The sequence below is a fragment of the Hyaena hyaena genome, unplaced genomic scaffold, assembly GCF_003009895.1.
Source record: "Hyaena hyaena isolate Hyena2069 unplaced genomic scaffold, ASM300989v1 scaffold_241, whole genome shotgun sequence".
Lineage (NCBI taxonomy): Eukaryota > Metazoa > Chordata > Mammalia > Carnivora > Hyaenidae > Hyaena > Hyaena hyaena.
In genome coordinates, this window is record NW_024080875.1 from 379,391 (window position 1) to 404,716 (window position 25,326).

At 35.6% G+C, this 25,326-nt stretch overlaps 1 protein-coding gene across 1 annotated transcript in view; it reads right to left on the reverse strand.

Moving 5' to 3' along the window:
• Positions 1-646: 646 nt before the first annotated feature.
• The window catches only part of MAP3K1 (mitogen-activated protein kinase kinase kinase 1), a 76,469-nt gene continuing 51,789 nt past the window's right edge, over positions 647-25,326 (reverse strand). Inside the window, exons 4-20 of the mRNA XM_039244510.1 lie at positions 24,930-25,130; positions 24,402-24,518; positions 23,929-24,077; positions 20,198-20,319; positions 19,836-19,917; positions 19,537-19,720; positions 17,026-17,304; positions 13,928-14,049; positions 12,283-12,374; positions 11,828-12,017; positions 10,239-11,520; positions 9,708-9,860; positions 8,838-9,000; positions 6,585-6,716; positions 5,588-5,730; positions 4,752-4,883; positions 647-3,250 (exon numbers count right to left, since the gene is read on the reverse strand). Of these exons, the coding sequence (XP_039100441.1) occupies positions 3,101-3,250; positions 4,752-4,883; positions 5,588-5,730; positions 6,585-6,716; positions 8,838-9,000; positions 9,708-9,860; positions 10,239-11,520; positions 11,828-12,017; positions 12,283-12,374; positions 13,928-14,049; positions 17,026-17,304; positions 19,537-19,720; positions 19,836-19,917; positions 20,198-20,319; positions 23,929-24,077; positions 24,402-24,518; positions 24,930-25,130 (3,693 nt within the window). The 3' untranslated portion in view covers positions 647-3,100. The remainder of the gene's footprint in view (positions 3,251-4,751; positions 4,884-5,587; positions 5,731-6,584; positions 6,717-8,837; positions 9,001-9,707; positions 9,861-10,238; positions 11,521-11,827; positions 12,018-12,282; positions 12,375-13,927; positions 14,050-17,025; positions 17,305-19,536; positions 19,721-19,835; positions 19,918-20,197; positions 20,320-23,928; positions 24,078-24,401; positions 24,519-24,929; positions 25,131-25,326) is intronic.

Below are 25,326 nucleotides of genomic sequence, written 5' to 3' on the forward strand. Positions count from 1 at the left end.
AATAAGTTTTTATAGCAAAATGACTATTACTAAAATATAGATGGAATGCAGGAACTAGAAAATCACCATTTGGCAACTATCAGTAACAGTTCAGAATTCAAGAAAGTGAAAAGCAAAGAGTTAAAGTTGAATGAAGAACAAACTGTTTATGTAGCCTCAAAATATTACTTCTGCAAAATACTTAACATAAAGCTACATACTAGTTATAAAGGGAAAGAATAACTTTCTATTGGTGAAGTCTACTCAGATGATCACAGTATCACCAGCATCAGGACAGACTGACTTGATAATAAGCACCTCCTCATAAGAAGAGCATAGCATCACCTCTGTGATATTCCTGTCACAAATGCATACTCTGAATCCGGTCATGAGGAAGAACCAAACTCCCAAAGAAGAAACCTCTATAAAACAGTCACCTGTAATCTTTAAAAATATTAAGGTCATAAAGGTCAAGAAAAAACTGAGGCATGGTTCTGGATTGAATGAGTCTTGACAACTAGTAAGAACATGTGATCTTAGTTTGAATCCTTTAACCATAAAGGACCTAATGGGGCACTGGCAAAATAAATAAAATTACCAACCTTTGTTCAAAAACTTTTATTTACTATAAAGACAAAACACCAAAATAGGTACAAATACTATAAAATTGGTTCAATGGGGTAAAAATTTTAATTAAAATATCTCGATATATTTAAAATAACAAAGGATACATTTAAGCCAAATTTTCTTAACCCAGAGATTTTTTTTGTAACATTTGCTTACACAGTAAGGTGCTAATAGAAGTTAGCCCTTAAGCCCTGGAAGTCTTAGGAATCATAGTCACACAGCAAATATAATTTCATTGTGAAAGTGAACTTTGGTAGAAGAAAAATCTATAGGACACCTGAGGTAGTAGAACCTGGAATAAACAGCAGTAGACATTATTTACAACTTGAGTACCAAATAACATTAAGAACACAAAAATAATTACACAATACAATTTTCAGTCCAGCTTTGATCCAAAGAAAATAAGAATATTATATCACATTTGCATTGAGAACAAAACAAAACAAAAAACAAAACACCACAATTACCAGCAAGCTGAGGGAACTGCAAACAAACTCAAACAATGGATTTGGACAACTAGAGGCAGTTTGAGTTTGAAATGTGGTGGGCATGGTGATCTACAAAGTAATACTGATTAGCTGAGGTTCCTCAGTTTATACAGTTTACATTTCTGTCAGACACAGTACTGATCTGACCAGTGATCTTCCAGTACATCAAATGGCAAGAGTGCATCCGTTAAAGCTTGCACATGAGAAACTTGGAAACAATCTTATTAGAGCTGTGAAAATTCTAAGTAGTCACACACACACACACACACACAAGATAGAAAATAAAAAAGAAAGTCAAGTACAACACATTTAGAGCTACCAAACTTCACATTTCGGTACTATTTTTAACTCTTCAAATATTGCCAATCTTCCAAAACAAAGGAATGTAAAATTTCACTAAGAGACACATTCACATAAAAAAAAGCAAAAAACAAAAAAAAAAAACAAAAAAAAACTGTCTTTTAAAAATTATATGCAATATATCCCTGTAAACTTATCTTGTAACTTATTTTACTTCCAATTTGTGTTGTACATTTAAAATGTACTCTATATAGCTTATTTAGTTTATCCTGAGTCTTTGAGAATAACCAATTCTGTTTCACTCTGCAACAATTCAACTGGCTTCTGAAGAGTTAAAACTTAACATCTCAAAAAGTTGTATTAAATATTTAATCAGTACTTGATTTTAAAAGACTCACAAAAAAAAAGGATAAAAGAGCTGCCATTTTCCTTCAGGATTGCATGCATCTGAATCCCACTCAGATGAAAACCATTAGATAATTGTGCAAAATCTAAGGATTAGCGTGTTAAGTGGAATCCATTTCACTTTTCTTTTTAAACACATTTTCAAAGTTCTAAGCAGATTTATTTTGTAAAAACGCTATTACTCATTGATAGTTGAGTCATTAGTTAATTTTTCTTTAATTGTCAGCCAGGCCAACTGGAAAGAGATGATGCATGGTAGAAGGAAAATAGCAGTTTCATGTTATTATTAGTGGTGGTGATGAATGATGGACTGTTACATACAAAGTAAGACTTCAATGGTGTGATGTTTCCTACAAAAGAAACCCATACATTAAAAAAATTCAAATAAATTTCAAGGTAATCTTGATCTTGGTTGTGAGCTGCATCACAGAGAATAGATTTTCACTTAATTTATATTTAACCTGCATGAAAAGAGCAGTGACTGACTCAATGAAGGTAGTATTTTATTAAATTCCAATTTAAAAAACAAAATTAAATCTGTATTAAAAAAACTCTTGCAATAGCAAGATATTTAATAAACTCTAGTTCACATCTAGTTCTATTTTTTTTTTTTCTGGATTGAAAAGATCACCTTTCCCTGAATATTAAACAAAAGTGAAGGTGAAATGAAAATATAGAACCAAAATTTCCAAAAACGAAATGATTGGGCCAACAGTAAAATGCACAGTGAACTACAACTGCCCAGGCTTTTAAAAAATAAAGGTCAGCTGTGGTTCATAAAGAAGTCATCAACTTTTAAAAATATAGTTATTTACTGCTACTTATAGCATATTCTGACCTAAAAGAGGCAGATACTGATTTATAGCCAGTGACAAAAAACTGAACGGAACTGCAGAACCCCCTGCCTATGATCATGATATGAAATGGAAGAATAATTGAAACATTAAAATAGATCCTGAGCCCCTCAGCTGCTAATATTGCTGAAAAAGTGCTCCAAAAAACCCCAAAATATGCTTCCGTTCATTAGTCATGCAAACGTCATTGCTTTCCTGTTTACCTATGGCCAGTTCTTTGAAAGGCACGGTTTATAGTGTCTGCACAAACTGTGGACTTTTGCATACTAAGCTTAGGTACAGATCATGATTTGTCAATCACATACTTAGGTAAGGGTTCCCCACTGGTCTTGTTCATAGCTGTTCAGTGGCATGAAGGCCAGCAGATTATCAACGTGGTTCCCCACAAAAGTTTTTTTTGCTCTTGATGAGCATCCTGTCCCCATTACAGTTTATTTGTATAAATGGCTACCATGTAGTACGGAAGACCGGATGCTTCAGTAGCTCTCTTGATGGAGGTCTGTCCTGAGGTTGAAGTTCCAAACACCGAAGAGCCACATCCCGTAAACCAGGAGACAAATGTGAAGGGATCGATGGAGCAGTAGTCGCACTTGCAATCTGTAAAAAACAAAAAAACAAAGCCACTAATGTTGGAACATGCCACAATTGGAACTTTGGATGTACCAGTACATGTGCATAGATTTCATAGCCTCTGTATGGGCATCTTGTATACAGAAGCACTGAGGCTGAAGTGGATGGACTTCTTTCTGACAATCTGTGGAAAAACACCTGGTGGATAGGAGGCTTCCTTCAAGAACTTTCAAATTTTAGGATTTTAGAGTGATCAAGTACATCCAGATCTGATGGATCTGTGGTTTCCTTCCTGTCTCAAATAAACAAGACTAAGTGCATCAAAATGGTCAGACAGGTATCCAGTTTGCCATATGCTTTCCTCATATTCACTCTCCAGTATGGCTTGTCATCTTGGCTTCATCATGCATTTTCTAATATTCAGCACAGCAAGCTGTTCCAGTTGAGCAAAACCAAACCTGCCACTACCTCAGAAACACACCTGCACTGAAGGAGGAAGTTCTAGGAGTGTGAAAAGGGCTGAAAGAGGTTCTGGCAGGTATGAGTTGCTGGGGAGCCAGTGCACAGGACTGATACTGTGCACACAGGCAGCTGAGTGGGCGAAGTGCTTTACTAAGACCCAGAGGTAATTTTGTTTATCCCCATAATAACCCAATGAAGTAGGTGCTGTTATACCCATTTAATCACCAAAACAACAGAGGGTAGACAGAAGATGTAATTTCCCTATTCACCCGGCTTTATGGAGCCAGGGTTTGAAACCAGGTCTGTATGGCTCCAAAGCTGGAGCTTTTACCTAGCACATGTCTGGATCAAAGGCTAAACATCTCAAATATACTATTCTCAAATGGAAATGGACAGAATGGATTTGAGAGTTATTGGAAAGGTAGAACAGACAGGATTTGGCACCCGACCCAGGTGTAAATTTTTTAAATACAGGAAATAGTAAATCAGCTAGTAAAAATTTGTGGATTACATACATGAAGAGACTTATGTTTTTACATTTCAAAGTCTTTTTTTATATTTTTTAAAATGTTTTATTTATTTTTGAGAGAGAGATAAAGACAGTGTGAGCAGGGGAGGGTCAGAGAGAGAGGGAGTCAAAGAATCCGAAGACAGGTTCCAGTCTCTGAGCTAACTGTCAAAACAGAGCCTGATGCGGGGCTTGAACCCACAAACTGTGAGATCATGACCTGAGCCAAAGTCGGAAGTTTAACTGACTGACCACCCAGGCGCCCCTGAAAGTCTTGAGATATAGATTTACACACATTTCACCTAGGAAAAATGGCTTATTAATTGCTAACCCATTGTTCACAGTGACTTTATGGAGCCTAACTACTGCGAAAAATGAGAACCAACTGTACATGCTGCCAGCATTCACTGTACCACATGAATCCCTACAGATGTATACCTACATAACTGTTTCAAGGAAGATCTGCCCGGACATTAGATTGAGAGTTAAGGAGAACCCATGAAAAATCTGCCTCCTGCCAATTTTAGGGGAAAGAAGTCATTTTTATATCACAATTACCTTAAATATCAAAGCAAGATGATTGGAGTGTTTTTCTGCATTCCAGGGTGGTTTAGCACAAGCCATTTCTATAATAGCACAGCCAACACTCCATACATCACAGCTCCTACCATACTGCTGACCTCTTAGTACCTAAAATAAAGCAGGAAGTTAATTTGGAAATAGGACTCATTAAAGAAAGAGAAAGACATTCTGTAGTTAGGGGTTCTAGCTTTTTATTTCAGACCAAAACAAATGGTACAAACAGCAATTCCATAGACTAGACTGATGTTTCATTTATTTCATCAAGTTTATGTGGTACAAAAATATTGTGGAGACCAGGGAGATTCTGAAGAAGGATCACATCACAGATTTCAAAATAGCCCCAGTGCACTTAAAGTGAACCATGGAGCCAGAGGACAACAAATTATACCTACATAGGAACACAAAGAGTTCCGAACACAAGCTGAATTCAGAATCACAATGTTTATTTCAATTTCTTTTACTACTACTAAATCCTGCTTCTCTGCCACCTCCCTTTGCTGTTAAGATTTCTAATTATGTGCACTTTGGGTTTACTAAAAAACAAGTAGTATAAATTATCCCACAATTCTTTGTTAGGAATAGCCTTTAAGGAAATCTACAAAAACCCATACTTTAAAAATTTTGTCAAGACAAAGATGGAAAGGCAGGGATTAAGAGTCTGAAATCAAGGATATCATTAAAACCTTATTTTTAGACCCATGGACTTCTAAGTGGTAAGCATATAGTGAAAAACATGGCAAACTAATTTGCTATCATTCTGTCACACAGAACTCCAGATACTTTCTTTCAGCACATTCAAAGCTGCTTCTCACCTCAGGTGCCATAAATGCAATTGTCCCCAATAACTGTCCCTGAAACTCTCCTGCACCAGTTCCTTTTGATGCCAACCTGGCGGCAGCTCCAAAATCTGCAATTCTCAGTCTCTGACCTGTGCTGTCAATTAGCAAATTGGCGCCTGTCAACAAAAACAGCAAATGACCTTGTATGTTAAAAAACCAAAGGACAGATTAATATCTCAGTAAAATACTACTAATAGGACAATCAAAGAAGTGGACATGTCAGAGGTTCAGAGAACTCTCCCCTCTCAATTCACTTCATTATTGCTGAAGGCACAAAGGTAACAACATGTAAAACAAGTAAAATCCAAATCCTCAGAGGGAAGATCAAAGTAACAAGGCATAAAGAGATAAAGGCAGACATTTAGTGAAAAGTTACTAGGTGTTGAAAACCTTTAACATAATTATTCCCAACAAAAATCTTCCCTCAACATTAAAGTTTTAATGTAGTTTACATCTTACGACAGAATTCCGTTGAAAAATACCTAAGACCAATTCAAAATATACACTGTCAAATACTAGCCAAAGACGTTTATGTCCAGAAAACCGAAGCTCCTCTTAGCAAAATGAACTGCAAAATATTTGAAAGGCTTCTTCTCAAAAGAAGTTCATAATATCCCAGTTATTTTAAATAAAACCAGGAATGGGAAATTTGGGGAGGCAGTAGAGATCAGGAGACCAAGAAAGGTAATCAGAGACCTGAATTTTATATGGTTTGCCGTTAGCAGTACAATGGAAAAAAAAAAAAAAGCAGTAAGAATAGAAAAGTCACAGCCTCTCCAAGGAAGGCAGATGATAGGACTCCAAAGGTTCCTTTCACTTCTAATAATTCTAGTGATTTGAGTTACTCAAGAGAAACAGTCCCATAGTTGATCAAGTTAGAAATTATCAACAAAGGAACAAAGGTCTGAGTTTTAAAACTACATTTGTTTTCTACCTATTGCTAATAGGTAGTAATGAAAAGAATTCCTACCTTTGACATCTCTGTGAATGATCTGGTTTTCATGGAGATATGAAAGGCCACGAAGTAGTTGTTCAGTATAGTTAATAACTACTGATTCCTTAAAGGCTCCATATTTACTGAGCAAATGAGCCACTGATCCCCCTGTAAGACAAACATATAATAATCGTTATCATAAATTTAAGCCAAATTAAAACCGTTGATTACACTTTAGTTACATAAGGTTGCACCACATGAACTCACATTCACGTTTGAAATGTTATATTTACACTCTGCATCAGAAGTGAGACTGATTTAAAAACACATTCCTATCAATTGGACATTTTCATGAAACTTTCATGAACTAGTTTTTTGGAAGTTGAAAGATTTCAGAAAGCTTTAAAACTTAACAGTTTTACACAGAACCATTTCTGAAAAGCACCATTCACCTCCCTGTCCTTTTGACAGATATACAATTTTTTTTTTTTTTGAGAGAGAGCATTAGCAGGGGGGAGGGGTGAGGAGAGTGATTCTTAAGCAGGCTCCACCCCCAGCATGGAGCCCAATGTGGGACTTGATCTCATGACCGTGAGATAATAACCTGAGCCAAAATCAAGAGTCCAATGCTCAACCAACTGAGCTATTCAGGTACTCCCAAAATACCTTAAAAAAAATTTTTTTTAAATGTTTACTTTTGAGAGAGAGCACATGGGCAGGGGCAGGTCAGAGAGATGAGATATAGGATCTGAAGCAGACTCCAGGCTTTGAGGTGTTAGCACAGAGCCTGACATGGGGCTCAAAATCATAAACTTCGAGACCATGACCTAAACCGAAGTTCGGCACTTAACCCCCTGAGCCACCCAGGTGCCCCCAAAATACCTTTTTTATTAATAAGACTTAAGTAAACAAATGCTCACATGTTATTTAGGAGAAGGTAAAGAGAATAGGAAGAGCCAAAAGATCCAACACTAGGCTTCATATTCTATTATCTATTAGCTGTGACCTGGGACAAGTTATAAACTGAATAAACCTTAGGAAGTATTTGTAATAGTCAACCTGAAAACAAGCATCAACCCAGCTACAACCAACATCAAAGAATGTATTAAGAACAATAGAAATCAATTCTTCAAACACAAAAAAATCTCAGAATTTAAACCACTTATTCATTCATTACATCCCAAGTTACTTTACTGTATATATGGTATATTTTAGGGTTCAATTTTATACTTCATAGCTTAACTTTTCCAACTTAGATCTCAAAAAACTTTTTTTTTAATGTTTATTTATTTTTGAGATACAGCGTGAGCTAGAGAGGAGCAGAGAGAGAGTCTCAGAATACAAAGTAGGCTCCAGGCTCTGAGTTGTCAGCACAGAGCCCAACGTGGGGCTTGAACTCACAAACCATGAGATCATGACCTGAGCTGAAGTCAGAGGCTTAACTGACTGAGCCACCCAGGTGCCCCTGCAAGTTTTATCTTAATTTCACTTTTATATTGTCAAGTTAAAACATCTCAAATCTGTCCAATGAATGATAGCCATCTGGAAAAATATGGGTCTTATACACAGGTTTTAAAAAAATTATTCTTATAAAAGAATGCTCTATAATCATTTAAAAAGAAACACTGAGGGGCACCTGGGTGGCTCAGTTGGTTAAGTGTCCTACTTCAGCTCAGGTCATGATCTCGCCATTATTGAGTTCCAGCCCCGCATCGGGCTCTGTGCTGACGGCTCAGAGCCTGGAGCCTGCTTTGGATTCTGTGTCTTCCTCTCTCTCTTCCCCTCCCCTGCTTACAGTCTGTCTCTTTCTCTCAAAAATAAACACTAAAAAAAAAAAAAAAAACAAACACTGAAACAGTTAAAAAATTAGAGACAATGAATATTTCATTTGTATTTAAATCAAAGACAAAATGAAATATTTACAATTCATATTATGTTAGGGGTGATTTGCTTTTAGAAATTCAAGAAATTGGGGCACCTGGGTGGTTCAGTTGGTTAAGTGTCCAACTTTTGCTCAGGTCATGATCTTGCAGTTTGTAGGTCTGAGCCCTGTGTCAGGCTCTGTGCTGACCGCTCAGAGCCTGGTGCCTGCTTTGGATTGTGTCTCCCTCTCTCTCTGCCCTTCCCCAGCTCACACTCTGTCTCTCTCAGAAATAAACATTAAAAAAGAAAAGAAATTCAAGCTATTTAATAAAAATAAGTGTTCATAAAACTGTTTTTCCTTCATTTAATATCAACCAAAAAGTTAAATTCATGTACTTTTATTGGTAATTTAAAATGTGAACATACCTGCCATCCATTCGATGAAGAGATTATAATTGCTCTTTTCACATGTGGCTCCCAACATCCTAATGATGTTAGGATGATTCAAATTGCTCATCATTCTGATCTCTTCTCTTAATGCTTCCACTACTTCTTCTTGCTCAGAAGATGTATTTCTGACATATGTCACCTGTTTCAATAACCATGTTTACAGAGTTTTGAATTCTGATGAATTTCTATTTACAGTTTTCACTAACAATCTGACCTAAATTGGACAAATTCATATTAGTTATAAAGTAGATGCTTTATAAAAAACCAACTAAAATGCTTTTAGATAGTAAAGGTGTAGCTTAAGCAGTGAAGTATCAGAAAAATGACCAAAAAAAATGGGACACAGCCAATCCTCCCAAACTGAAGACAGAATTAGAAAGGCCTATTCATGGAAGAACCAATGTGATTTAAAAACAAAAACTTCATGATTTTCTTATTTTGATAAGCATGCTCATCATGAAAAGTAAACTACCAGAGGCCCCGAGATGATGGTGCATTCGTAACATTGCTAAAAGGAGTATGAAACCACACCTCTGTTTATAAAAAACACAAACAAAAACCAAAAAACAACCACTACGAGGCCCATCTTGATGTTGGATCTTAAAATCATCATGCAGTCAAGTACTTTCAGGGATCATTTATATAATTTGTTAAAATAATTATGCTTCAGCTTTTCAATAGAATTCATGATACTTTTGATGCTTTGGCAGTGTTTACTTTGAAATTTAGGTTTCTGAAAATCAAGGGGCTAAAGCATATACACAAAGGGAACTAGGCTTTACTTATTTGCTCATGCTTCATTTTTATAATTTAAATAATTTATGTGCTCACTAGATACTTATTTACCTGTTTAACAGCCATTAAAGTTCCAGTTCCCACATCTTGAGCCTGATAACAAGAAGAAAATGCTCCAAGGCCTATCTGCTGACCTTTTAGCCATTCAGTGTCTTCTCTGTAAGGTTGCTTTGCTTTGGTATGTCCTGGTAGAGTTTCGGGTGTCTACATATTAAATGAAAGCAATCTTTTTACTGTTAAGTTAAAGAGGAAAGAAAGATCTGTGAAATTAGCCTGGCAGGATACTAGTCTTGTTTTGTCTGGCTTCCCATACCACCTATAAAGCCGACCTCTGAATGTGCAGTGTTGGTGACCAATGTCAAATGCAGGAGAAGTGATCGTCATTATAGAATCAACCAGAAATGCCTCTGAAATAGTCAAGGAGTGTCTATGTTTAAGCAATGACATGATATTATATACAGTGTATAATTCTATGTGAAAAATTGTTTCTAATGATTAACTTGTGTTAAGAACATCATTTCTGAATTAGATTTATTTTCGCTTAGTCCAAGGAAACTCTAATCTCTTTAAGACTATACTTACATCCTGTTGAATAATGATGATATCTTCTCCATTTTCAACCTGTAGTTGAGGAACTATGGGGAGGGCATCCTGAGACGCTGACATTGCCATGGCAATTGCTAAAGCTTCTTCTTCTTCAGCTTCCATCTTTTCTTTGCACTTCTGATTATGATTCACATCATCTTTGTAGGTATCATCATTTTCATCTTTTTCAGGAGAGAGGACAGCAACTTCTGACTTAAAAGTTACTGTTGTGTCACTTGAAGGCATAGATGCTTCAAGAAGGTCCTCAATACTGGAATTGAGTTCTGTATTGACGTCTAATCGGCATTTCTCTTCTACTGGGGTGAATACTGTCTCGTCACTGGGTATAACAGCATTACTGTTATTGGTGCTGCCACCAAAGCTGTCATCACATTTGGAAGTACTGTTCAGATCAAGTGTCATGCTATTCTTTGAGACATCTCCCTGTTTACTTGTATTACCTGGGGTAGGTCGAGATGGCTTTGGCCTGTGTATAGTACTAGACGGCAGGGGTCTTGACTGAGTAAAGATGGGGGAAAGTTTATCTGAGTCTCTGTTTTCAGAACAGTTTCTCTGGAACTGTAGAGAAAACTTGCGCTGTGTTTGAGGAGATGCAGAAGGTATTTTGCAGGGAATGAAACCCTGAGGTCTATGCTTAGAGAGATCTGTTCCGGTGCCAGTTGGTGCAGATGGGGCAGATGAAGAAGGAGTTGACAAGGATGGAAACACTAATGGGGAATGATGAGATACAGGAGAGGAGTTCAGACATTGACTGTGGGGTCTGCCTTTAGTTTGAACCACTGGCTTTGGTTGCTCCACTGTTGTTGAACTAGAAAGTCCTACTGAAACGCTGCCCAGCCTGTCAGTAATGTCTTCTGAATTGGCACTCAGTTTTGTGGCACACAGTCCTTTTCCAGTTTTCTCTAAGTGGTCTGTGCGCTCAAGAGAGCTGTTCTCTGTGGTTTCTGGAGAGCTGGGAGAAAGAGATAACTGCAAAAAGCTGTCACGTTGACCATCCAAGTTGTCTTCTATGCCCAGCTGGATGGCCTCAGCGATTTCCACCTCATCTGCAATAGCCATCAGACGACGACGCATCCTGGTGAAATGAGTGGAACTGGAAACATTCAGCATTTCTAACAGTTTTGAAAATACATGGGGTACTGCAGTAACCATTCTTGCAGAACTCAAATATATCCTTCGAGAGAGTTTACCAACCATTGAGTGGGAATTATCAATGGACTGCAAAGCAAAGGTTAAGAGGGACAGCAGCTTTTTATACCTGAAAGAAAAAACACAATTACTAGACAAGTTAAAATTACTGTAAAATACACACAAATAAAAAGTATTAATTTACAGCTTATACATCTAAAAAAAGTCCTTTCAGTACAAAGGATCTATAAATTTTTAATAGGCCAGGCTTGAGGCTTTTATGTCAATCAAATATTAAGGTATTAGTAACCTATATATGCTCTGTAATTTCTAAGTCTTTCATGAATCTAAAATGTGTCCTTTTTAGGGGGTGAGGGGTAGGCTGGGGATGGGGTAGGAGGGAAGAACAAATAACATATTTGCAGAAGAAAAATTACCTGACTTCAACAGGCTCAGCTTGTGAAACATCAGTACTGGCGATATGAGGGTAAAATTCAGCAGGAAATTCCAACAGCAGTCTGTCCATAAGACAAAGGCGGCCCAGAAGTTCTTGCCAGTTGTTTGATTCAGTTTGGTTTCCAAGAATACAACTTAAGACATAATCAACACCACCAATACCAATGGATCCTACAGAAAGGAAAGTAGTAACACATAACTGAAAAATAGTGATACTAAAATCTAAAACAAAACATGATCAAAATAGCATAAAGGCCAAGAAAAATACTCTAATTATATTCATTTTAAGTACTGTTTAGATTAATTCCTATTTCTAATGTTAGCTCACTGAATCAATTTACACAATTACTTCAAAATCCTGTATACAGCTGCCTTATCAGAGACTATACAATTAGGGTAAGACCTGCTACATTTATTTTAAGTAAAAAGATTTTACCAGCTTTAAGTATTTCTCTGCCAACTGCCAACTCTCCTGCTTGGCCTTTGCACAATTCCAGCAGTGTTGATATAGACAGCTGACTTGTGCGACTAAAAATGAAAGAAGCAACATTAGACTTGGATCTTGGATAAAATACACATTAGAAGGACAATAGTTATGTAATGCCATATGAAAAGGTGGCAAAAAATAGTTCCACCACTAAAATCACATTTACAGTGTTGCTACGGATAATATTCATTATGTAAGGTCTAATTTCATAAACTTTACTTCATCTATGTTAAGCACAGAATCTTAATAGTGGCTCTTAGCAAGCACTGATTTAAATAGCAAACCAGATAAAAAGCATATTTTGATTATTTCATTAAAGTACAAAAGGCAGAAGACTCATTTTGATTTCTGAATTTTCACTCAGAATCTCTTGAATTAAAAACAAAAACTTCCTCCAAAACCTTTATGTTCTCTTATATAGCCAGAGAGAATTCCAAATTATCTTAAAACTTCTACTGAATTTATAATGTTCCGTCAGTGAAGCAACCAGGTGAACAATCTAACTTTAGAATTCCAGAAGGCATACAACACACAACTGCCACAAAAGCAGTGAAGTTTTCAGAAAAATACTGATTCTCATATTGAAAAACCATGTGATTTTTCTATGCATTTTGCAAATTATTTGTCAATTTGCCTATTAATATTTTTCATATATTACAGTACTCTCTTGAATAAAGAAAACCTCCAATACTGTCAGTTCATAGGCTTGGGTAGAGAAAAAAATGGAGGAAAAAGAGTTTATGAAATGAGAAGCAAATCAAATCTAAGCACCTAATTTTTGAGACTGGCTGCAAACAACAGAAGGCGATGGAGGGAAGAAGACAGAGGCTGGGCTGAGAGAGCTCCAAATGGGTTTAACGGCAGACGCACAGCAAAGGCGAATCCATGCTTCCTACCACCTGAAATGGGCTGGTCATGAAGAGGCGAGAACCACCAAACAATGTTCTCAGCTACGCTCACTAAGTGAAAAGTGATCTTTTCCTCCAACTTGACAGAATGGGAAAATAAAAGCAAACCAGTGGTCCCATAAAAGCACAGCTTGAGCTTATTTTTTACTATGATTATGCCTCACTTCTCTACCTTACTATCTCTACTCCTCCAGTTAGCATTACTCTTGATCCCTGTCAGTTTTTACATATATCGCAATTTGTTATTGTTTTAAATATTAACTATCATAGAGTAAAATTCCATTATACAGCAAATATGGAATGGTTTGTTTTTTTGAAGCAGGTATAATGATTTTATTGGTTCCTATTCTGAGTAATTCATTCTTTAAAATGAGTTTATATAGGTATCAGTTACTATTCTTTCCAACTGGACTTGAGATTAAGAATACTGCTTTCTAACAAAAGAACACAGTAATGTGGTTATCCATGCAAAAACCAGTTTGTTACCCTGGTTTTTACTTGCCATTCGCCCTTCTCCCTAGTGCTCAAAAACTTTAAGTGTTACATTTTAATTTCGAATCTAGTAATAGAAAACAATATTTAAAGCCTCATTTAATAAGTATGTATCAAATACTCACCAGGTGTGAGGCTTTTTGCTAGGCTTTTACTATAAGAGAGTTTGAAACGATTCATCAATAGGGTCTTACCTATTGGCATCTGCACACTTGACTAGGATGGTGTCTACAACTGGCCGGAGAAGTCTCTGCAGTTTGATTCTTTCTGCCAAACTATGGCAAGGAGTATAAACCAGCATGGCTCTCAACGTTTTCTGTGGGAGTGGGAGGGGAAACCTGAAGGTCAGTTTAACTGCATTTGAAAAGCATCAGAGACTCTAGTATAATGTGAGACAATTTAATAAACACAATAAGTAATGGTAGGAATAGATTATAACCCATAAATAAAAAATCCATGAATCCATACTGATACAAATAAAAACCTGAAGAGTAAATAGATGGGGTAGAAAGAAATACTCTGAACTATTTCTACAATTTTTAAAGTATGAATTTCAAAATGAAAAGCTTCCAATGGCTGAAACTGGAATAATACAAGCAACAATTTAAATGATGACAGGATTGCATTATAACCTAGAGACTAAAATAAATACTCATCAGCCTATATTGACATAAACTTAAAAATTGGATAAATACAGATGGGGCAGAAAAGACACCTCCTCTTTATAGAAGAATTCCTATTGATGTAGAAGGAATGAGAAAAATAGAAAATCACCATTAGAATACCACAATAACTGCTGTAGAAAAGATCCACTGACAAATGCTAAAATCACTGGGCCAAATTCTGAAGAGAAACAGGGTATTTGCATAGTCTCAAAGTATCTGCCTCAAAACATTTATTGTCACTTTATAGCAAGAAACCCAGTAGACCTCACCTTAACCAAGTGATGAAGGACAGCATCACCAATACTAGACACATCAACATCATGTATCCCTTGACACAGTGCACTATAACAGAAATGCATAAACTCAACCTAGTCATGAGGAAATTGCTATCAGATAAACCCAAAACGAGAGACATTCTTCAAAATAAGTGGTCAGCACACTTGCAAAGTGTCAAGATCTGTGCAAGACAAGGAAAGACGGAGGAGCTGTCACTGATGGGAGCACGGTAACTAAATGCTATTTGAGTTTCTGGACCGGATCCTTAAACAGGAAAAAAGACATTATGGGAAAAGTGGTAAAAACTGATTAAAATCTGCAGCTTAGCTGTAAAGAACACTGCTGGAACAACTAGGGATACTGGAATATGGACTTTCTAAGTACATAATAGTATTGTTAATGCTAAATTTCCTAAGTCTGCTGATTGCATTGTGGTTCATACAGGATAATGCATTTATTAAGAGATATCTGCTAAAGTATATGAGGTGAAATGTCATGTCATGATGCCTTACAAATTAACTCTCAAAAGGTTCAGCAAAGAATTATGTATGGCAAGGGAGGGGAGAGAGGGAAGGGGGAGTTTTAAGGGAAGGAGCCACTTCTGCCTGCATTGTACCTGGCACACTACATAGTTACAGAGGAATCAGAATATAGGATGATTCTCAGAGTCCTTTCCATCTATAGCTCACTAACTAGATGGGAAACCATCTGAACTTAAACAACCAGACAGACAGTCTAATGAAGAGTCAAATATGTCTGAAGGTTTGTGTTAGATAACAGTAAGAAGAGATAAAAAGCTGGGCGAAGAACATTGGTCTTTACAGTATGCTGGTCCCTGAATATTCCACTTGAAAAAACAGACCAGGGCAAGACAGATTTGGGAAATAATGCATCCTACTCCTTGATCTCATAGATTCCTAATGTGTATTTGCTTGCTGAAGGATCTTAGAATCCTTGCAGTGAACAAACCCATTTAATTTGTGTAATTAATTGTCCATCAATTTTAACTGAATACAGAACTCTTGTCTTAAAAGGAGGTTTTCATTATCTTGCCAAACTTCCATAGAATATGCTTTTGGAAATGCTGCTAAAGCAAGAGAAACCTCTAAAGGTTTCTAAGCTGGGGAATAATCAAAGTGGTCTTTAAGGAATACTGATGGCTACTGTACAGTCAATGTTCAATGTTCCAGACATTATGGATAGAGGTTTTACACAATCTCATTTCAAACCCAAGAGATAATATTTTCCTTATAGATTACAAACATGAAATTTAAGAGTCCTCATCACAATGCTAACCAATGGAAGAACTGGAATTTGAATAAAGGTGTCTATAATCTTGACCTTATGTCCAGATTACCTATGCCAGTCCTATCTAAACTACCAGATTATTCAAGTGTCCCAGTTAGGATGATAAATTATAAGGTCACTCAGTTTTGACTTCAGATTCTATATTACCTCTCAAAAAGAAGATTCATAGGCATAGCTGTTACAGGATGGATTATAAAAAGAAAGTGGAAGCTGAGGGATTAATGAGTTCTGAAAACTGGCTAGGTAAGAATTATGGTGGTTGTCAGCTGGGGCGATTCTGACCCTCAGGGGACACAGCAATGCCTGGAAACATTCCTGGTTGTCATGATAGGGAGGAGGAGGAAGAGAGGTATCCAGTGGGGGAGAGGTCAGGGATGCTGCTACACCTCCTGCAGTGGACAAGACAGCACCCTTTCCCTCAACAAATAATTATCTGGCTCAATGTCAATATGCTGAGGTTGAGAAACCCTGTCCTAAAGATATGTGTACTCAGAATGAAAAAAGTCAAATTAGCCTCCAAAATTATAAATGAAACACCCTATTCTATCTCACTCATGAAAGACAACTTCTAACAGGTTAAACTAGAAAAAACAACTCAATCATCTATGTCCTAGAACCTTCCTCTGTGAAAAGGATCCTGAATTTACATACATGATGTTGATTAACAATCAGTTCTCCTTAATGTCTAACTAATGGCAAATTCTCAAAAAAGTCAAACTAACTTTGATCACTTGCTATCCATTAAAAACATTTTAAAGCTGATCATGTGTAAGATGTAAGGTTAATGTAAATATATGAACAGTAAAACACTGCTATTTTAGGGGAGAAAAGTAACAGTATATAAGAAAACTTGAATAGATTAAAACAAGTAAAATCCAAATGAAGAGACTAAATGGAAAATTGCAATTTCCTGGGACTATGGAATAAAATCTGAATTTTCCAAAATTAAATCAGGTAAAGTAGTTTTACTGGATTTTAAGGATGATATCTACAAGCTTAAACCCACACCCATAATGCTTTGGTTATATAATAAAGCTACTTACTAAAGCAGCAACGTACACTTTGTAGACAGGGTCAGCACAGACCATTGATAAAACGTTGCAGCATGCCTCTACCACATCTCCTGAGATACTGGTCTGGGAAGACCCACTGGTGGCTCCAGCACTTGGGCTGCTTCTACCGTTGCTTCCAGAATTTCCAGTGCTCTCCCCATTTGCCAATAGCAGAGCCCCACTAACATCATGGGAAAGACGCCTGAGAGCCATCTCTCTTACATTCCAGTTTCTAGAAAATAAGCAGCCAACGAGTTCCATTCCAAATACCTATAATCAAACAAATACAATGAATTTAATGGGAAGAAAAACCAATGAACCTAAAGTATTTGGTAATAAGCAGGAGTTCTGAAAAATTGTGGCCTTTTCTTAAATCTTTACCAATCTACACAGGTTCAAATATGTCCAGTCACTTAAAAATCCTAAGGAGGAATTTTATACTAAAGTTTAGCTGGTAATTATCAACAGTCCTTAACATTTATTAGCTCAAATAAAATTAAGAGTGAACTCCATTAAGTAATTAGATGGATATTTATATGTTTCTGTAGTCTTATGCTTACCACAGGAAAAAATCTGTGAAGATTTTTGTATTGTAGAAAAAGGTTAAAGAAAAAAAAACCCTCATCAAAATTAGATGGAATTATAATGAATGGAGTGGAAAAATCTAAAGCCAAAAGAAAAAAAACTCTTGTGTTCAAATTAGCAAAGGATAATGATAGGCCTATAATTAAAGTGCATGTTGGGGCACCTGGGTGGCTCAGTCAGTTAAGCATCTGACTCTTGATTTTGGCTCAGGTCATAATCTTACAGTGGTGAGACAGAGCCTCATGTTGGGCTCCACAATGGGTGTGGAGCCTGCTTAGAATTTTATCTCCTTTTTCCTCTACCCCTTCCTTGCTTGCACTCTTGCGCTCTCAAAAAAAAAAAAGCATGTTATTACAGTCATCATTACCATGCCTCAAAGCTGGAGTCTCTAAATAAAGGAAAGGGTACATAGTCTTGACATTATGGGCCAATTAGCTAAAAGTAAACTTAATACCGAATTTATCACATGAAGGTAATTTATCATATGAAAAATTTCCAAATTTTAGAGATGAATAAATATAATTTTGGGGAAAACAAATGATGACTTATTTATATATGTTCTAAGTTGACAATAAAGGGGAGTAAGTTAACTTAGTTACTTATAGTAACTTATTATATAATAATAACTTATTATATGCCTGACACTCACTGTTAAAAAGCATACCATGATCTAAGTCTTAATTCTGTCTTATATCATATTCTTAGTAAAAAAATAGGGATAGGTAACACAGTCCAACCTACGTCTTAAGCAAAATACACTAGATATAACTGCCTTGAAAGAATGGCATCCAATAGCTCAGTATCAACTTTAGAGTTCTCTCGAGGATTTACAGGTGAAGGCCCATGTTAAATATCATTAATGAACCAGATAAATAAGCTTTGTTTATTAAGTTTGGAAATTTTATTAGATTCATGATAGGTTGTTTACATGCTAAGAAGTGTTTCAAAAGCTGCAGGACTGTAACGGTCATAAAAAGAGAAAGGAAACAAATCCTAATGACATACAAAGTGAATGAGTGTCTGTTGACAAATTTAATAGTATGAAACAGAATTTAACAGATTACTGAAAATATTTTACTTCACTATTATCTACTGGAGACATTCTTTGGTTTGGGATTCTTCATTCATTCATTCATTCATTCATATTTTAGAGAGAGAGTGAGCAAGGGTGGGGGAGAGGGTCAGAGGGAAAGACAATCTTAATCAGGTTCCATCCTTAGTGTGGAACCCAACATGGGGCTGGACTCCATGAACTGTGAGACGACCTGCGCCAAAATCAAGAGCTGGATGCTTAACCGACTGAGCCACCGAGGCACCCCGGGATTCTACATTTTTAAACATCATGGACTAAAATAACAAAATCACTAGAACCCAACCAACCAACCAACCAGCAGAAATTCTGACTGAGAAAGAAAAAAATATTTCATCCAAAGAGAAAATAAAGGAACAGAAACTGTCCTTACAAATAAAAATGACTAATGTAAGGCAAACATACATTTTTTTCTTTTTTATCCACTTGGCAATTATTAAGCAGCTATTCTATATATATGCCATGAGGATACAGAAAGGAGAAATGGAGTTTAAATGGCAATAAATAAAAAAATGATCAATTCTTAGTAGAAATGGGATTAAATATTTGAACAAGTTAGCACTGAAGGGGTCTAGTGTCTATCCTTGGATAATCCTTAATGTCTGATGGTCCTAGAGATGGGCAGCTGAGACTCCAAAAATTTTCAAAATTTAAGCTCTATAGTAAGCAGCAAAGTATTAACACCAAAGGTAGAAATTTCAGTCAAGTAAGAGTTCATGATGGAGGCAAAGCAAATGTATTTTCTTAAACTATAAACAATTGGGACACAACTACGTTAATTGGTTTATAAAGGTTTATTTGAGAAATGAAGAATAAGAATTACTTACCTGAATCCATGGCTCAGCTAAATCTTTGTAAGCAGGAGGAATCTGCTGAGTTCCGTAATGAGTAAGGTTAAAATTGCTCTCCTGACTCCTTCGCTGTGATCCAGCCAAAGGCTGCTGCTGTATGGTTTGCTGCTGTGCAGCTCGCAGGGAAGAAGGGGAATCCACAGGGCTTGACAACTCGTGGCTAAATGAAAAATTAACAAAATCTTGTTAAAAATAATTAACAGATTTAAATAACATTTGGGGAACACTTTTACTTTTTATGAGACATATCTAAACCATTAATTCAAAATTGTTACCTGTAGAAATCGTGAGATCTCCACTTAGACCTACAAAGGGGACATATTAAAGGTTCTCTATTTCTTCTACATTCTTCTGCCCCTGAAAAGTTAAAGGGAAAAAACTTTACAAAAATATAAATGCTTAACATTAAGTAGTTATATATAATAACCGTTACTAATGGCTAGTAGAGGTTTATATTGAAAAAACCTCAAAAAACAACCAGATCTATTTACCTAGAAGTAGGCAAACACAGTAGGTTAAATTATGTACCTAAATTATCTCCCTAGTCTCCCCAAAAGTCATGTTAAAATCCTAAATGATATAGTTGGCTCATAGAGCCAGTATGCTGAGTGAGCATGGGGAGGGAAGAGCCACATACAGATTGACATGCAGTGGTGATGCAGCTTGTTCCTGCAGCCGTCCTCACACACAGTAAGACTCTCTTCGTCAAGCATGCCCAACAAGCAAATAGGACACATCTGTTCCTCCTCATCTTTGATACTGTAAGGAAGGGGAAATGAAAGCATTAAACACAAAAGAAGAGTACGGAATTAATGGCATAGCTAAAAACAATTCTGGATTCTTTACAATATGAAAAAATGAAATAGAAATTCTTGTTAGGAACATCTTATATAGAACTATTTGAGAAATATTTATTTCTCCTATTCACTAGTACAGAATAACTTTAAGATTCACACCACTAAGTAGTGACAGACTGTGGGTATGAGTTAACCTTTCCTTGCTATGAACAGAATTCAGTATATGAACTATAATCTTAGAGACCCACATAGCCCCCAAATTCTGCTTGTGTACCTTTTGAACAAACTGCTACAAGGTTTGACTAAATGTTATACTTCTATTACCTTAAGCAAAAATTCCTGAAAAACTGTTCTGAATGAGAGGTAGCAAAATAAGTTTCTAAAAAAACGTTCCTAAAAGCTAAACAAACAGGTCTAGTAAAGTCATGATACTTTGCTAGAGGCATACTTACTAGTCTCTCTCCCTCCTGATTATCTACCCCTTTTCTTTATCTTTTTTTATAATTATGGAATTACATGGAGTGGGGAAATGCTGTCAAAATATGTATGCAGCAATGACAAAAATTAATAGAAACATTGGAGAAATGATTTATACAACAATCTATAATAAAAATATTAATGGCTAAGATGATCCCAGGTCAAGTAACTTTTCAAATTACACCAAAATTAGCTTACTCAAAAGACTTAGGAGAAAAAACCCACAATTCAGTCCAACTGCTAGTATAACTTACTATTTAAATGCTTTTCTGATTTAAAAATTCCATTCTGGAATTTTTCTGCTCATCTTTTTTAAGAATATATTTTGTAAACATTATTTAGATCATTTATTTATATACATGTACAATTTCATATTCTTAAAAATTTTATAAAAATTCTACTTGTTATTAAACTCTTCATAAGCATAGTAAAATTTAATGGTGGCATCATTTTCCACTGACTAGACAGATTCTAATTATGTAAGCATTTATTTATTGTTGGGAATGAGTTGTTCCCGTATTTTCACATTTTAAGAAACAAGTAGAAACATCTTTGTGCCCACTTTTACATTTCAGATTTTCTTTTCTTTAGCAGTTTTTTCACAAGTCAAGTCATGTGAGTAGAGAGCAGGTATTAGCATACTTCTAGGGGATCAAATTAGCCTGTTACCAGCTTTAGTAACTAAAGTTTTATTAGAACACAGCTATATCCATTCATTCACATATCCTCTATGGCTGTTTCAGCTAGAAGGGCAGAGGTGAGTAATTGTGACAGAGACCTACTGAACCTTAAAGCCCAAATTATTTAAAGTATAAAAAAGTCACCCATAATAAGGCCACGTCTTGATAACCATTAAAATTTGTCCTCATTGTAGTATGTATGCACCCATAATACCCTTTATATATAAAAATTGGGTTCATGCATGACAAACAGCATTAATACTTGGATTTTTTTTCATGCCAGTCAGTATTCTTCAGATGTGTAATTTTAATGACTTACATGAACTATTCCTAAGATGGGTATACTTTAACCACTCCCTTGCTTGATATTTAAGCTGTACATTTACTGGATCAATAAATATAACCATTTAAAAAAGCACATTGTTGTCCAGAAAGTCTATAACACTTGACATACAGTGAAGCAGATTTTTAAAATGCTTATTTATTTATTTTGAAAAGAGAGAACGAATCCCAAGCAGACTCTGCACTGTCAGTGCAGAGCCCGATGTGGGGCTTGACCTCAAGAACTGATGAGATCATTCTTTTGTGAATATTCTCTTCATGCCTTTTGCCCATTTGTGTACTGGGACCTAGGTTGCTATATGCAGCTTTAATTTTTTTAGTAAAGTTTTTAAAGTATATTCAATTTGTCCTAATTCTGTTTTTTATTGTTTCTTGTATAATTTAAAATTAATACAGTGCAATCAGGTTTCCAGATAAATTTTCTTTTTACTTAAATTTGAGTCTTTAGATATAAAAATCTGTGATTATATGAAACATTAATCTTCATAGCAACACAGCATAATCTCGGTAAAATCTAGATTATAGCTTCTGCGGTTTCTTCTCACAGATACGTTAATCCAAATGAATTAATATCCATATTATGGCCAGCCCATATTTGGAAGGTACCTTTGTTTAAATTAGAGAGAAAGTTTCTAACATAACTTTAGCTACTTGGTTTTAAACATTTTTTTATTTTTTCCAAAATAAAAAGCTACAGGAATGTCAATCAAAAGGAGAAATGCTCCAAAATGAGTTTGGGTCAGGAAGCTTGGGAAATAAAGTTCCTTCTTTCCATCTATTTAGAAGAGATAAGTAGTAAGAAAAAGAGTCCTGAATTAGAAGTCAAGATGCTGAGGTTCTAGTTCTGCCTTTGCTCAGCTGAGCGGCATGACCTCTTTTGCCTTCACTTATCACAGAACCATATAAACTAGAAATCTCTAATTCCCAAAAAAACTTGTAAAACTATGATTCTAAAACAAACTCTTTTAACCAAAAATAAGAAAATTCTAACATCTGCTTTTCCTATAGGTTAAAAAAATGGGTCTCTCCATCTTTCACAAATCTCCTGACCTGATAACTGTCTGTTATTCGTGAATTTTGAAGTAGTTACAATATGTAAAAATTTCATGGGATGAAGATGGGACCTAATCGTTTAGACCCATGCTTCTCAGGTGCCTCAGGAGCACACAGGAGGTGCCCTTTTAAGAGAAGCAGCACTCCTTTCTGGAGTACTTTAAAATCACATTTTTACATTAATCTCAATAAGGAAGTTGGAAAAGACAGACAACTGATAAGAAGTTTTATGATAATACTAGAGACTTGAAAAAATTTTCACACTGGTCATTTTAGGCTATATCCTTCAGTATTATGTGTTCATTCTTACCAGCTAGGCAATGGAAAAGTTTGAGAAGCGCTGTAGATATTAAATAATAATTGTCATTAATGGCTACTGTATGTATTATTTAGTTGATTAATCTATTTGTTTACAAGAGTATCCTTGGGTTCCCATAAGTAAAACAGCCTGTAATGAGGATTCCCTGAAAAGATCTATGAAAAAAGTAGTGATGCCATACAATTTAGAGATCCTGCATTTCAAAGTGATTTTGGAAAACCACTTGTCTTGTATATAATTTGTTAGTAAAATTATAGACCTATCTTTTACACAGTGTCTCACCTTCATTATCTGCAAAAGAGTAATAAAACCTACCCAATGAGGTTGGCATATGAACAGAATAAGACAACATATATGCTTGCCACAAAGTAATGATTAATAAACAGCAGCCACTTATATTTTATACTTGCACTTGATTTTTTTGTGAAATAACTCTTTACTATATTCTAATATTTAAGGTGACATTTTTCAACAGTGTGGCTTTTCAGGATGGAAAGTCTAAATATTTATATGTGTATATGTGTGGATATACACACATGCTCAGATGACCTTCTACATTGTTTACCCTTGATTTTAATGTCAAAGCCAAGATTCAGTAGGTCAATTATTTTAGAGCAACTTAACAAGTAGGTTTATAAAATTACCTCTAAAGTTAAAGTTACACTGGATTAAGGCTTTTAATTCCTTAAACAGTACTAACCTGTTTTCTGAACTAGATGTAGAAGTACTAGATGATGACAATGTATGAGAATTTGACATGCGTGAAACAAACTTCTGGATGGTATTACGAGATGGAGCTTTGATCCTTGAGCTACGCCTACTGTGATATTTCTGGAACAAACTTTCAACCTAACATTGAAAAAAGACAGTAACAATGATATTCATGCCATAACAACATGTAAAGAATTCTATAGAGGTTGAATTACTTGTCTTTTAGTTTTTAAGTTTTTTACAAAGCCAATTTAAGAACTTCAAAATAATAGCAGGTCAGTGTTTACATTTTTTTTTAGTCTGGAATAAAAAGCTAATTTAGTCCATTGATTATAAGAGATAAGGCTCAAATAATTCTTCTGTATCTTTACAACTTAAAAATGACTCCTTGTGGGAAAGTGTCGGGAATGAGCCATAAAAATTTATTAACAGTTTTACTCTAAGGCATTTATTAAAAATTACCTCAAAATTCTTTAAAGTTTTTCTCCATAACATTGGGTCTGAAGGTTCTAGTTGAAACACTCGGAGCATAACAAATAACAGATGAATACAAAATGTTCCACGCCCACAGCTGCAGTTCTAGAGAGTTAAAAGAGAACCTATGGGTTAACAAATCTCTGGTTTTATTAGAATTCACAAGATAACTTTTTAAATATTTCCAAGTTTAACAAAGTTTCTATTAATTTGCTTCTATCTTCTTATATAATAAGATATATAAGGATATACAAGAAAAGTCTATTATCTATGAACTAATCTCTTATTTTTGGTAAACTTATTAAACAGATCAAATTTGTATTCTCATGTATATTAAGTCACCGTAGAAACCTTCACAAATACACTGAATAAAAATGTTTATCATTCCAAAATAATTTTTAAACTCACTTTAGTTTACTAAAGGGAAATAAGTGATCTAGACTTAAGAATGTTATAGTACATATATTTGAGTTAATACCAGATACTAATAAACTGTAGAATGGTGAATGATCCTACCTGAGGCCCAATAAACACCCGGTATTTATTGTCTGGACTGTCTCCTCCAATCAGGAAAGAGTTGGGTCCTATTTGTTGCAGTAAGTACAGCCTGGCCCGCATGACTTTGTTTACACGGCGGTTTGTCTCCTCAGGGCTATATGGTGAGAAGCCATCAGGGGAAGGGGCTCTTCGAGGTGGTGTGATTCTCCCGCTCTGAAACTTCACAACATTGTTTTTGTATTAGGTAAATTGCTTACTTCTTGATAAGAAACACTTGCCTTAAAGGTCATACCAGATGGCTACGCGGCATTTTATATTCTGAAAAAATGCCCCCAATACAGTGGGACAAAAATGCATATTGCTAGTGCTTTTATCTGACATACGCATCACAAGAAAACTAAAATCTCAGTCATCC